General features: G+C 37.2%; 1 protein-coding gene across 2 annotated transcripts in view; it reads right to left on the bottom strand.

Moving 5' to 3' along the window:
• GRK4 (G protein-coupled receptor kinase 4) overlaps window positions 1-13,269 on the bottom strand; it is a 38,703-nt gene that overhangs the window by 24,619 nt on the left and 815 nt on the right. For both annotated transcript variants that reach the window (XR_012055514.1, XM_002195247.6), the window contains exons 2-3: window positions 3,281-3,367; window positions 2,504-2,616 (exon numbers count right to left, since the gene is read on the bottom strand). Coding sequence is in view for 1 of the 2 variants with exons in the window: in XM_002195247.6 (XP_002195283.2) it covers window positions 2,504-2,616; window positions 3,281-3,367 (200 nt within the window). In the remaining variant the exon portion in view is untranslated. The remainder of the gene's footprint in view (window positions 1-2,503; window positions 2,617-3,280; window positions 3,368-13,269) is intronic.

Here is a 13,269-nt window from a genome sequence, read left to right as displayed (position 1 = left end):
AACTAAGATGCAACGTTTTTAAGGCTATGACATTTCATTTTGGGATTTTTTTTTTTCCAAAACAGTAAGTCTAAAATTTCTTTAACATTTTTAAAAAGTTAAACTTGGCAAAAATCAAGGTAAAAAGCACACAGCCTCAGCTTTTGCATACCAACAAAAAAAAAACCTCTCAACCCCTAAAAGAACAAGGATGCTGAAATTTGGTGACAAAGTCCACAAAAGGGAATCAGCATAGCTCAGGAACCATCTATAAGAGATAGTAGGTATTTTATCTCACATCCTTGATCAAGACAGGATGTTAGTTTCAGATCATGAGAGTCACCAAAGGCTATCTTGTTTCAATTATTCCCAAGAATAATTCTTCCCCCTGATTTTTCAAATGGAAGTTAAACAACAAATACAAAAAAGTAAATTGTGAAACCATCCCTTACATCAGATTATCTCAGCTATGCCAGTCTTTGTTAATTCACAGAAGTGTTGAAATCCACACAACATTATAGGCTGCATATTTCAAAATAGTTCAAATTTTTCAGTTAGTGAAGAAGTTACTTCTTAGAGACAGTTTTACCTGAAAATGACATCTGTAGAGCAAGGACACACCTGCCTTACAGTCATGACTAAAATTCATTCTCTTTTGTGCTGCCAAAGATTCTGCTACTCCTTATCTAAGATATAAGGATTAAAATGTGTGCAGAAGTTGTAACCATTAAGGATAAATCCAAAGTTGTCAGTGCATGGCACTCATTAAAGGCTCTGGCTTATATTCACTTCAGGAATGAAAGCTCCACTGATCTGGATTCCCATTCAATCCAGTCAGTCTCCACCTGTCAATCTAGTTTCCAGAATCTGGTGCTCAAACAGCTCCTGGGAGTCACAAAAGTGAAACACACCTGAGGAGTAAGCCCAATTGCACAGAGATTCATTGACAAATATAAACAATTCCACCTATTTGACACTCAAACTTCCTTTTTAGCTGCCTCAGTTTTTACTACCAAAGGGGAAGGAAGATACCGTGAATTAGGAGGCACAGCAATAATCCCATGTACATTCCTTACACCCTGCCTCTTCCAGAGCCATCTTGCATTCCAATATTGTAGTTTGGGATGCATGCAAGCAGCAGCACTACCCTATTTCTGTCTTCTTTGGTCATTTGTTCTCTGCATGTAAGAAAAAAAATTACTGGAATGAGAAAGTCTGGTTTTTTGTCAGCAATCTCAGTTTGAGACTGTATCATATTGCTCTTGGATTAACTGTGAGGGACAAAGAATCAAAAGCTCTGAGCTGCTCTTCTCTCCTCTTAATGGCTGTTTTGTGCCTGCCTAATCTCTTCATTACTTTCCCCCTCCCCAAGAGGGTTTTGGGCTGAGGATATTTTGCAAAATATAGCTGTGGGCACACTTCCTTCCTCTCTTGTTCTTCAGCATTAGATATCAAGATGTAAATATATCAAGACCTTTTCCTTTAGTCTCAAAAAATTGCTCTTTCTCCTTCCATAGATGGTTCTCTAAATTTCCATCTCCATTATATAGGTTTTAATTAGCACATGCTGTATAGCCTAGGGCTTTCATGCAAGTTGCAACATTTTTAAGTCTATGTTTATAACATTTTGAAGACTGAGTATAGCAAGTAATATTCATAATACAGACATCCTTTCAGGCTCTAGAAGCCAAGCAGCATGTCTTCCTAAAATTGCTTCTCTCTTTCCCATCATGCCCATTTCTGTAGCTGTGACCATACCAAGATGGCAGAGACTTCATAGAAAACACTAAACATTTTCCTTTAAGTAACAGCGATGTTTTTCTGACATCCATGAGAAGTTACAGCTCTAGAGTCAGCAAAGACTATGTTTTCACACTGTTTTCAAGTACACAGCATTAGGAAACAGAGGTGTATAGAGAAAATTAATAAAATGATTGCATCTTAAACAAGCAGGCAGCTAAACTCCACACAGGTGCTCACTCACTTCCCCCCACCAACAACCAGAGGGTCACAAGTGACAAATCTTGCAGCTTGAAATGAAGGCAGTTTGATAAAGCAGAGCTGCAGGTACAAGCAAAGCAAAGTAGGAAATTCACTCATTTCTTCCCATTGGTAGGGAGATATTTGGCCATTCCCAGGAAAGCAGGGCTTCATTCTTCAGTATAACAATTAGCTGGCAAATTGTAACTTCCCCCTTTCCTCTTTCTTTCCCCCAGCTTTTATTGCTGAGCACAGCACCATATGGTATGGGATATTCTTTGGGCTCAGCTGTCCTGGCAGTGTCCACTCTCAACTTCTTGCACCATCAGCCTCCTCACTTTTAGGGCAGCATGAGGAACACAAAGGCTTTGACACTGTGTAATCACTGTTCAGCAAGAACTGAAACATCCTTGTTACCAACGTTATCTTGGTCTAAAATCGAAAATATAGCACTAAATGAGCTACAATGAAGAAAATAAACTCTATCTCAGCAAAACCAGCACAAAAATACAATTATAGCCATCATCCATTTCTCACTTCTTACCACTGCATCCAGAAATTCAATGCATCTTTTCAAATCTGGTCTGGAATCACAGAACTGTCTGAAAAGAAGTCTTCCTATTGGCTGTTTGTCACAAAGCTGGTTATAGTCTCTTTCTGGGGAAAAAAAACCCACATAAATATTTTTATTTATTTTTATTTTTTGTAGTAGGATGGTCATTACTCCCATTTGAGGTCAGAAAAACATCACTCAAATGTGAAGATTTTACATTACCATATTTATCAAAGATACCATAAATATGCAATGATTCCAAAAAATAGTGAAACACTCTTCAGTAACATCTGTGTTCTACTGACTGTACCATTTACTAAAAACACACTGAATCATATGCTGGACGTTAATTTAGGTTAGGGTGCAAAAAGCAACCATACTGTGAAACAGCAATACCAAAGCAAACACGATTGTTTGGAAAGAGGGAATACAAGGTAATAAGAGAAAATGTTCAAAAAATTATTACAAGGCATTAAGGAATAGAGTAAAATATATTACCATCAATTTATAATGTGATTCCTTCTTCTAATTCAAGGTTTTATATATCTATCTTTAAGAACAGTTTCCTTTAACAAACAAGGATCTGTGATACACTTTTTATCTTCTCATTAATTTTATTTTCTTGTAAGTTTTCCATCATATGACAAGTTCAATAGCTTGTTTTTTGCTATTTAGCATTTAGAAGCAAGACAGAATCCTTTCCATTAACAGCACCACACTCTTATCCTTCTCTCTCAAAGGAGAGGTTTTATCCCATGGGACACTCACCAATGGAGCACCGAATTCCCTCACAGTGGCTGACAGGGGGCAACTTCAGCATCTCTTTCCATTTTTTACTACGCCCACTCCGTTTGCCTAGATGAAAATATGAATAATGTAAAACATAATAATGTGTCAGAGTAAAGTTGAACATAACATTAACAGCATAAAATTAGGTCAGTTCTACACAGATGTGTCAGACTACTTCTCATGTCTAGAACGAAATCCATCTAGAAGGATATCCAAACCAATAAAAAATGTGATACAGAAGAAATTTAATGCATTTTTTTTCATGTTTCATGTAAAGTCTTTTCCAAAACAAATTTGTCACATTTTGGCTGTGTATGTAGTATATCTCTGCAGAGAAAAGACAAATAGCTAGGTATTTTGAAAATCACAAACAAAACTGGAAATCAAAGATGGAACAAAAAAACTTTAGATAATTATCTCTCAACCATGGTAATGAATGGAAGAAAATGAAGTTGAGTAACAAAATAACAAGAACAAACTTCTTAAACACATCTTTCAATAATAAAGTTGTACATATATATTCTCCCTTTAAGGGCAGTAATAGTAGTAAGAATACTACTATTCTTATATTAATAAATAAAGGGCATAGCTCAAATACACACTATTTACTCTAAACCATACAAGGATACCAGGAGAACTTAGCTGTTGTAAAAATTAGATATTTTCAGTGCTTCAGATTTCACAGCACTGGTGTTGAATTGGTATTGATTTTTAAAAACTACCACAACGTTTTTCTCAGTTTCTAAAAAAAAATATCTGTGCTACATTTTCTATGTTACATTGGTCTTTCAGCACATTACCTTGGCCAATTTAATTTACAGAAGATATGCACACTTATCAAAAAAGCAGAGCTAGATAGAACATATACATGGTTTCAGATCCAAAACATTTCTGTGTTTGAAGAGTAATTTAGTGCTGCAAAAGACTTTAAAAGATTTTACTAAGGTCTATCACCAGATGCATTTCCACATGACAGAGCAGCAGCAAATCTGCACAGAAGCTTTCTCACTGTATCAAAGCAGTACGTACTGCTAACCACAATGGGAGACAAAGGAAGGGAGTTACCCAATGTAACCCGAATAGAAACTAAGCAGCAAAGGGTAGCAAACTCTTTCAGAATTTAATCGTTGGGTGAAAGGAATGAACATCTTCAGAATAACAAAACATCTATTTTTTTAAAGCCCCTCTTTATTCAAACATACAGCTTCTTGAACCATTCCACCAATGCAGTTACACCAGTCCCAGTTTAGTGTACCTTGGTTCATACCAAATTTACATGACCCTTGCTAACAGGAATATTGACGCCTTACTGTACTGCTGCAACAAAACATTCTCAACTCTAGTATCCCTAGAAAGGTAAAAAAATAAGGAATAAAACACCTATAAACATTGGCTTGTGGATATTCTTTGAACTGACACCTACTCTCTAAACAAACGCAAACTTCTTCTGCAATTCATTTTCTAAATAATCACTTTGCAGGTCATTTGCCTTCCATAAATCTTTAGAACACAAAATTTGGAATCTACTTCCCATCCTGTATTTCAAGCAGTACCAGAGCTAATAATGAGGCTGTAATTACCAGCACCATTAAAGCAAACTGTGACTATTTTAACAACGTATTTTTGATTTTAAAAAGAACTTGAATATATGCTTGAAGAAAATCAAATCACACAAAACATAAAGCCCTTCTAACAGAACTGAACACAAAGACAATCAAGGAATGTTAGCATAGATAGCCTATATACATACATTGAACAACAAGGCCTGGGTATAGATTATCTGATCATGAAAAACACTGGTTAGCCATGTAATACTAAGCTGCAAGATCCATAGAAGTTAAACTTCTATTAGAAACTGCCCAGAAAAACTCAATTGTGCATGACACCATACAATCAGGACTGATCAAGAATGATGAACCGAACCCAAATTTATATCACAATGCTGTATGGGAAATGTACAATGAACTGTGATATATATCAAGAATACCATGTTCTGAAGCACTGTCAAAGAAAAAAACCAACCCATCCCAAAAAAAAAAAAAAAGAGAGGATGGCTAGTGCATTTTACTTCAAGTCCAACACAAAAAGGGCTGTATTTTGCCCAAATATTTGGCCAGTTACTTATGATGTGACCATTATGAACTTCATTTTGCAAAAAGAGAACACACGCTAGAATGCAGCTGAATTCACCATCCTACAGAAGTCAATAAAGCCTACATATAATTTATTAATGATACACAAGAATCAAGTGCTTAGCAGTATCAACTAAATCAATGTGCTTTCACTGTTCTCTGAACTGAATGTTCTTGTATTTACAGCAAATGTAACTGTAAAAGTCTGTAAGTCCCAGTAACGTAAAGAGCCATTTCTGGTAAAAGTTATGGCAGGAGGCCAATTTGTTTGTCACGTTATTCCCTAATTGCAAAATCCTTTTCCATTTCTGAGGCAGTTTAAAAGAAGTATCAAATCAAATTATAACACTTGTGGTTTGAAAGTGTCTTAATATTGATTTCAGAGCTTCTATTCTGAATCTCATTCTAAAACACTTCAGATAAAATTCTTCCAGAAAGACCAAGAGCTCACTTTCCAACAGAAGAGCCAGAAAGCCATTAGGTTAAGGTGCTTTCTGGTTGACCTCTGTGGCTCAGATGAATTACTGCTTTGCCTCTTTCAGAAGAAATCATGGCTAAGAGCAATGGCCAGGCTTGAAGCAAACTCATCTTGTACAAAGAAAAGGGTGGATGCAGCAATACACCATTACAGCGAGGAGAAACTTCAATTGCATTTTCAGGTACACAAGAACCTTACCTTCTCCTTCTCCCCAGATTACTTCTTAGAGTTACAATTTCAACATTTAACTCTTTCCCCATTTTTGCTTCCTAAAAAGATATATACTAAATTCAGTTAGGTCACTACACTAGAATACGGTATGGGCAAAATGTTTAGATATTTTATTTCCATTTTTTTTTAACCTTCAGAGAAATACTTGGAAAATGTATGTAAGGCAATGCAGTTGGCTTATTCATCAGTAAAACCACAACTAGCTGCAAAAAAATGAAACTGCTGTGGCCACAACCTATGTCAAGAAATAAGAATATGTTTTAAGTGCTCAGATGCTCTTCTCACAGCCATAGAGATCTTCCTTGCAGACCTGATCTGCAGACTGACTCTCATTTCACTGAGCACAATGTTCACCAAACATCATTAAATCAGTTTTCCTTGAGACAATGAATTTGGATTCTGTCATGCAGAATCCTTCTTTACTGGCTACTACACTGACACTGAGATTCTGGCATAGAGCTGTTTGGGAACCTCTGTGCCCCAACTCTCGTGCCTGGGCAGGGCAGGCACCATGTATCTGAGGCTGAGCAGCACACAGCTCTGTAGCACTGGGGTGCACGATTGCTACAACTTCATTCTTGCAAAACTGATTCCACAAACCAGATTGTCAGATACCAGCTGAGAAATTCACACTAGACCACACCCAGATAAACTCTGAATGCCTAAGACTGCAACAAGATGACAACCTACAGCACGCCTTTAGCGTATAAATCAAATCAATGGGTTCGAAGAAAAATGCAAAACAATTGATGCAGGAGCTCTACATCTTCTACACAGAGACACATGAAAATGAGGTGGGTATATACACTGCCTTAAAATATATCTTTCCCACAGCAAAGGCAGTTGCAGGCAAGTTTCGTAATAGATTTAAAACTCACGTGAATTCAAATCTTCTCCTAATTCCAGACACATTTTTCTTCAATCTACTCACAACAAGGATTAAAACCTTTCACTAAAAAAAAAAATCAAAACATTCCTGCTTAATTGTGACCTTATGCTATACAGGCATTTATAAACACTGCCCATTGAGTAACAAATTTTCCTTTTATGTCCTTATTGGGCAAGATTCACTTTCAAGACACAAAACAGTGTGGAATTATTACCTCAGCTCCTCAGATCAGACCATAACACAAGTTCAAACTAGAAGACAAGCTCACACATAACTATCACTTGAGGAAAGCTGTCATGTTTCCAGTTCTAGAGACAGCTCATAAGGCACTGATGTGGGGGTTCACAACAACTATCTCCATTCTGCAGGTCAGATACATTTTTTGACAAAATACATCTTGTATCATGCTGTATTTTGACAAAATACAAGCTTGTATCAACTCAAACCTGGACACAGCTTAACAACTACATTAAACAGAGTGGCAACACTTTTCTATGGCAAAAGTGGGTTGGGTTGTTTGTTTGTTTTTTTTTTTTGGTTTGGTTTTTTGTTGTTGTTGTTTTTGTTTTCCCCCCACACATATGATAATAGAGTCTGGCTGGTTCTCAGTAAATTTATGAGAATGACCGGGCTGAAAATTCAGGTTCAGCAGAAGGTTAGCACCTAACTCATCAGCATTACAAAGGCCAAGGTACTTCTGAATGCAAACAGAAGTAAAAATGCAACTAGTACAATAAATAAACAAAATATATCTATAGATTATAAATCATTACAGCATTTATAAGATAATAGCCCTCACATTCCTGGATTCAAGTACATGGAGTTGAACTCCAGCAAGGTAATACTCGAGTGCTCTTGCTCATCTGACTGTCAAGGCAGTAACACAGCAGGCAGTTAAAAGCCCAGCTCTCCCCGTGAACATTTGTGCCGTTTGTTTACGTGCACAATCATTTATTGTTCCCACAGCTAACACCACTCGAACAACTGGTTCTTCACATGGGCTCTCTCTCCAGCTCCAGCGATCATGTGCGCACGTAGGAATGCCAGAGCACGCCCTCTGCGCAGCCCCTGCGCTTCACCAATGAGGTGTGCCATGGAAAGCTTCTATCAACTCAAGTAAATGTAACTGAGCTTAACGTGTTTTAATCTGTTCTCGCAGTCAAACATTGTAACGTCTCTGTATACATTTCGGGATGGCTATAACCAGCCAATGAACAGGGTTTACAAGGAAAAAAAAAAAACCACACACACAAAAAAAAAACACACAAAAAAAACACCCAGAACGCTGCAATTTTACAGTCGACAAAAAAAGAATTTTTTAGCATGATAGTACACTAAGAGTGCAACAGATATTACAGAAATAAAATTCCTTTAAGCTGATTGTGAAACCTCTATTGTAATTGCAACATTTGAAATAAGCAAAACAGCAGCGTGTATCAATTACTAGACCTCTCGTGTTGTGTTTATTTAGTAAATGTAATTATTTAAGATTCCAACTTGTCCACATGCATTCTCCTTACAGTTCATTAAATAAAGGACAAAAAGGCAGGCATTGTGCATAATTCTGTACAAACACAGGAAGACATGTTTCCTGCCACAATGAGTTTACAGCAATTTAAAGCACAATGCAATAAGAGTGCAATAGAACATAGGAGGCAAACGAGGGAAGAAGTGACAAGAATTGAAAGCAACTACAAAAAATCTGAGCACTCTCATGTTAAAATTTGTATTTGCTGCTGCTGGACTTTCTGGGTATCAGTGTGCCTTGCTTTACCACTTGTCCTACCCCTGAAATAATTAAAGAATTCAGTTCAGTTCCATAGCCAAACTGATCTGAGCAATCGCCATAGAATTACCTTCCTAGCTACAAACACATACGAAATAGGATACCTTCCTTGTATCATCAACACTATACTGAAGTATTACCTCATACTGCAAGCAAAAGTAGGATTTATTTTGCTTCCAGAATTATTTCAATTGCTTTCAAGCCCAGACAGATAATACTCAGTATTTGAGTGGAATGCTTATTTTCTGTGATGAATATATCATTAAGATAATTATTCTGAAACAAGTATCTTACAGGAGTCACTTAAGCCAAACTGTGATCACATTCTGCTACTGAAAGGTTCCTTCCTTCTAAATCCATCCTTGGACTGCACTTAGCAATTATCAAATCTGCAGGAGCTTACTGATTCATCTGAACACCAATTTTGGGAAGAAAACCCCAAACCCAAAACACCCAGCAACATAAGGAAAAAAACCACCTCAAAAACCCCACATACCCTAGATTGGTTCACGGATCCAGCTGGAAACTACCTCACCCATTCTGCAACCACAGGCTAGAACCATAAAACCAAGAGTTGGTGGGGGGGAATTTATTTGAGGCATGACCTTAATTCAGCCAAAATCAATTATAATATCAGAGGATATTCTATGTCTAACAGCAGATCCAATTCTCATTCCCAAACTGTTCCTGTCATAGCAATATAAATGAATTTTAAAGTGGATGCAAATGGACCAGGTATGTCTAAAAAGTACTCTTGGCATAGATTCTCACCTGGAGTAAACTGCCACTGACTTCAAAGGAATAATGCATCTACCCTTTGGGTGTATTTTTTTGAGACTATTACTTTAGGCAATGAAAAAAGACTCCTAAGCAGTTTAAAATATACAGGGACTAATTTATTTCCCTCCCAACATCACAGACTATGTGTGGGATGCTGAAATGAATTTGGGGCTTACATATATTCAAAGGATTTACTGAGAGTGACTGAAATAAAAACAGAAGGTATGAATATAAAGAGAAAAGTGAACATAAAATAAAAACTGGAGGTGGAACTCTTGTTTTTAAGAATAACCTTGTTTATATTTATTATTTCTCTCCACTTATGGGACAAATTCTTCAATGTCCTTCAAGTAAAACTAATTTCAAATATTTTTCTGCTGGGAAAAAATGAATGTGTTAATTTCTCTGTTCTTGTACACAACTAGAAAACATATTGTTGTACACTACTCTTTCACACATATCTGAGTAAGGAGAACATAGACTATCTGGTGTGAAAGCTTGTAATCTCAGTTCATACATCACTATCACTTAACATTTACGTGGTTTTGTACCTCAGTTCCTGCACTTCAGCGCTCATAACATCAACTCTGAGTTTGCTTCATAATCTCTTGTTTTTCTACTGAGTCACCTGTGCTTGTTCCACCATTGGGTTCACCTTAAGAGGAAGTCTTCCCCTTTTCCACATACAGGTTTCTCTCAAAAAGTAGTGTATCACAAGAGGAAAGAGCAAGATTTACACAGAGGGCCACTTAACCCTCAGGCACCTCCCCCCTGCCCAGGCAACTGGGACAGGGAATCCCAAAACACCTTGCACTGCAGCTCTCATCTGAAGGCAAATCCCTCCATGGACAGGCCAGCTTTTGGCACAAGCAGGTCAACTGAAAAATTGGACAAGGAAAGAAGAACTCCCAGTACAGCTCCTGACTCCTAAATCTTTCATCCATGGAGTACCACAGGGTACTTTGTGCCATCATACCATCTTCTAGTTGTAGGTACATTCAAGAAGCATTATGTTATCACTAACACCCACATGTGCAAAGAACTGGCATTTGATTATTTACCAAGAGGGTTTAAAAGAGGGTAAGGGATCCTGATGGCTTCCCTTCTTATCATAAAGAAATGTTGCAGTTGCTACAGAGACATTACAAGTCTTTAATGAAAAGAGATAGGCTTCTATTAAAATGGTGTTTTATTAAAAGCTATGAACATCCTCTTAGAGACAAAGCTTTGAGGCTGGGGGGAAGCTGGGGTTTTGTATGACCTGAAAAATGGAATTAGTAAACTCCTATAAACAGATGCTATCCTCACACAAATTGAATTAGAAGATTCACGCCTCTAATGAAATAAGCCAGGAGTAAGACTGAGTGAGCAGGTAGATAGTCTAGAAACAGAAAGCAACAGCACTTGATTTTTTATTGTATAGGAGAAGAAAGCAACAAGGAGAGATTCATTTTATCTGAGTTCCTTGCTCTCTAGTAACATAGATCAAATTTACTTTCTATGTATCAAATCAGATTTAAATGGCAGACATGAACCTTGATGTTCAAGGTGTGCTGATTCTGCACACCTATAAATGTAAAACCCAAATGATATTCACATCCTATCAACATTCACATCCAGAAGTATTAATAACCTAAAATTAGAGGAAAATTATGGGTAAAAATCTGGTTTATGTGCTCAAGTAAGATTTAGTGTTATTTATTGGGAATTTCTAAATTCCCATTAGGCATCTGTCATACTACTTCACCAGAAGTGGACAAGTACACATCTTTTATTGCTTCTATATTTACAAAATGAAAATTACATATCTCTGGGGTTAAAAGACTTTGTAAGATGTATTCAAGGGTACAACCTTTTACTACTCACATCTTCATCAGAAAAGAGTTTCAAGTTAGACTGACCCTTGCCATAATAAAGCCTCACTGATTTCTTTTGACATGCACTGCAAACAAAGAATAAGAGCACAGTAATTTACATGTTAATTTATTTGCTTGTACAACTGATATGTTTATCCAGGTGAACACCTTCTCTCACCTACACTGAGGAGAAGGATTATTGACATGGCTAAAGCCTATACATGAAAATAAGTGAAGCTGCTATTGTACATTAGCTTTGGATTTTACTTTCTTCCACAAGAAATAATTCTGCACTTTCCCATACTAACCCACCTCTCCATACACTATAGAGTGTGATAATAGAAATGTGGGAAGGAAAGTAATTTGAAAGTCTGCTCTTCTGTCCCAGTTGTGAGGCCCTTTTAGCAAAGAATATATTAAAACATCTATTCACACACTAATTTCACAAAGCCCCTTGCCTTGCAGTCTAGCAGGCACTTCAGAACAGAGCTGGAACAGGGATTTTTATGGAATAGTCTTGACAGATGGAGTAAACCAGACATTCCCAGACCAGCCAGAGCATGCATCAGACAGAAAATACTTTCATTTCAAGGAGGGTTTTGAAAAATGTGACATAAAAAGTATCCCATGCACAGGGATTGAAACTTGAAAAGGTAAAAGACCTTCTACCTATTGATCAATGGAGTTCTAGAGTTTCAAAGCCAGAATTCACTTTTTTTTTGGTGCATGCTTACACAACAGAGCCCAGGCCAATTGAAGGCACAAAGAGAGTAACAGATTATTACCATTACTTTTTTAAGTTTCACATCAGGTAGAACTGATCTTCACATCAACTGTAGTCAGACTTTTATTTAGTTCATTAAAATATCTTGTTTGGTCAGTTCTACCACTATAATTTATTTTAAACACAGTGAAACCTTAACTAAAGAGGCAGCCTGACATTAAGCATCCACTTGAAAGCCTCTGCAGATTACCACTCCGCTCTTCGTGGCGAGGGTTTGGGCACAGTAAAGTTTTGAGCCAGATTCCACTTTCCCTTCATTTCTCAGATCACTTCAATGCAAATTCCAAATTCAGGCAGCACCACCACAGACATGTTACCGTCAGTGAAACCAGCCAAAACATGTCCTCTAGTTTGAGGTGGTCTCTTCAGCTAAGGTTGGAAAATGGCCCAAAATTGTGATCACTGCTCTGTTTTTTAAACCCCACTTCAAAGTCAAAAAGCTGATTTTCCTCTCTTGCTGCTTAAGGCAAATTTAACTGGATACACATATGGCGTAAGTGCCAAACCCATTTAGAGTTGGAGGAACTTGCAAAACATACAGAGGCAGATTCTGCTGCTCTTACTCACTTTAAACAGCTCCAGCTTAACTAATGGGACTTCTCAACACAATTAAGACAAGCAGGATCCAATCCAAAATGAATATGCACATTTCAAAGTTGAAAATATACTCTGCGCTACGTACACTGGTAATCCGGGGAGACATTCAAGTAGCCATTTAATGGACAGATATATACATAAAAAAGCAGTAGGACAATCTTAGTTCAACATGTTTTTTAAAACAGCAACCACGTGCTATACTAAAACTAATTATCTACCCAAAACGTTTGTTAGCTGGGGGAAAGAATCGTCAGCTCAAGGTGTCCTGGGGAGTCAAACTGTAAGTGTTAATCTAATGGAAATTAGAACACTTTTGTACTAGTATAATACAAAATATTCGATTGCAAAGTACAGGTCACATTCAACAGCTACGTTTCTCACACGCAGGAATTTCATTACTGAAAGAATTTCAGCAAGATGGAGTGCAAGGTTTTT

This window comes from Taeniopygia guttata, chromosome 4 (assembly GCF_048771995.1).
Source record: "Taeniopygia guttata chromosome 4, bTaeGut7.mat, whole genome shotgun sequence".
NCBI lineage: Eukaryota > Metazoa > Chordata > Aves > Passeriformes > Estrildidae > Taeniopygia > Taeniopygia guttata.
Note: the sequence above shows the minus strand (reverse complement) of the source record. Positions and strands in the feature narration are given on the sequence as shown.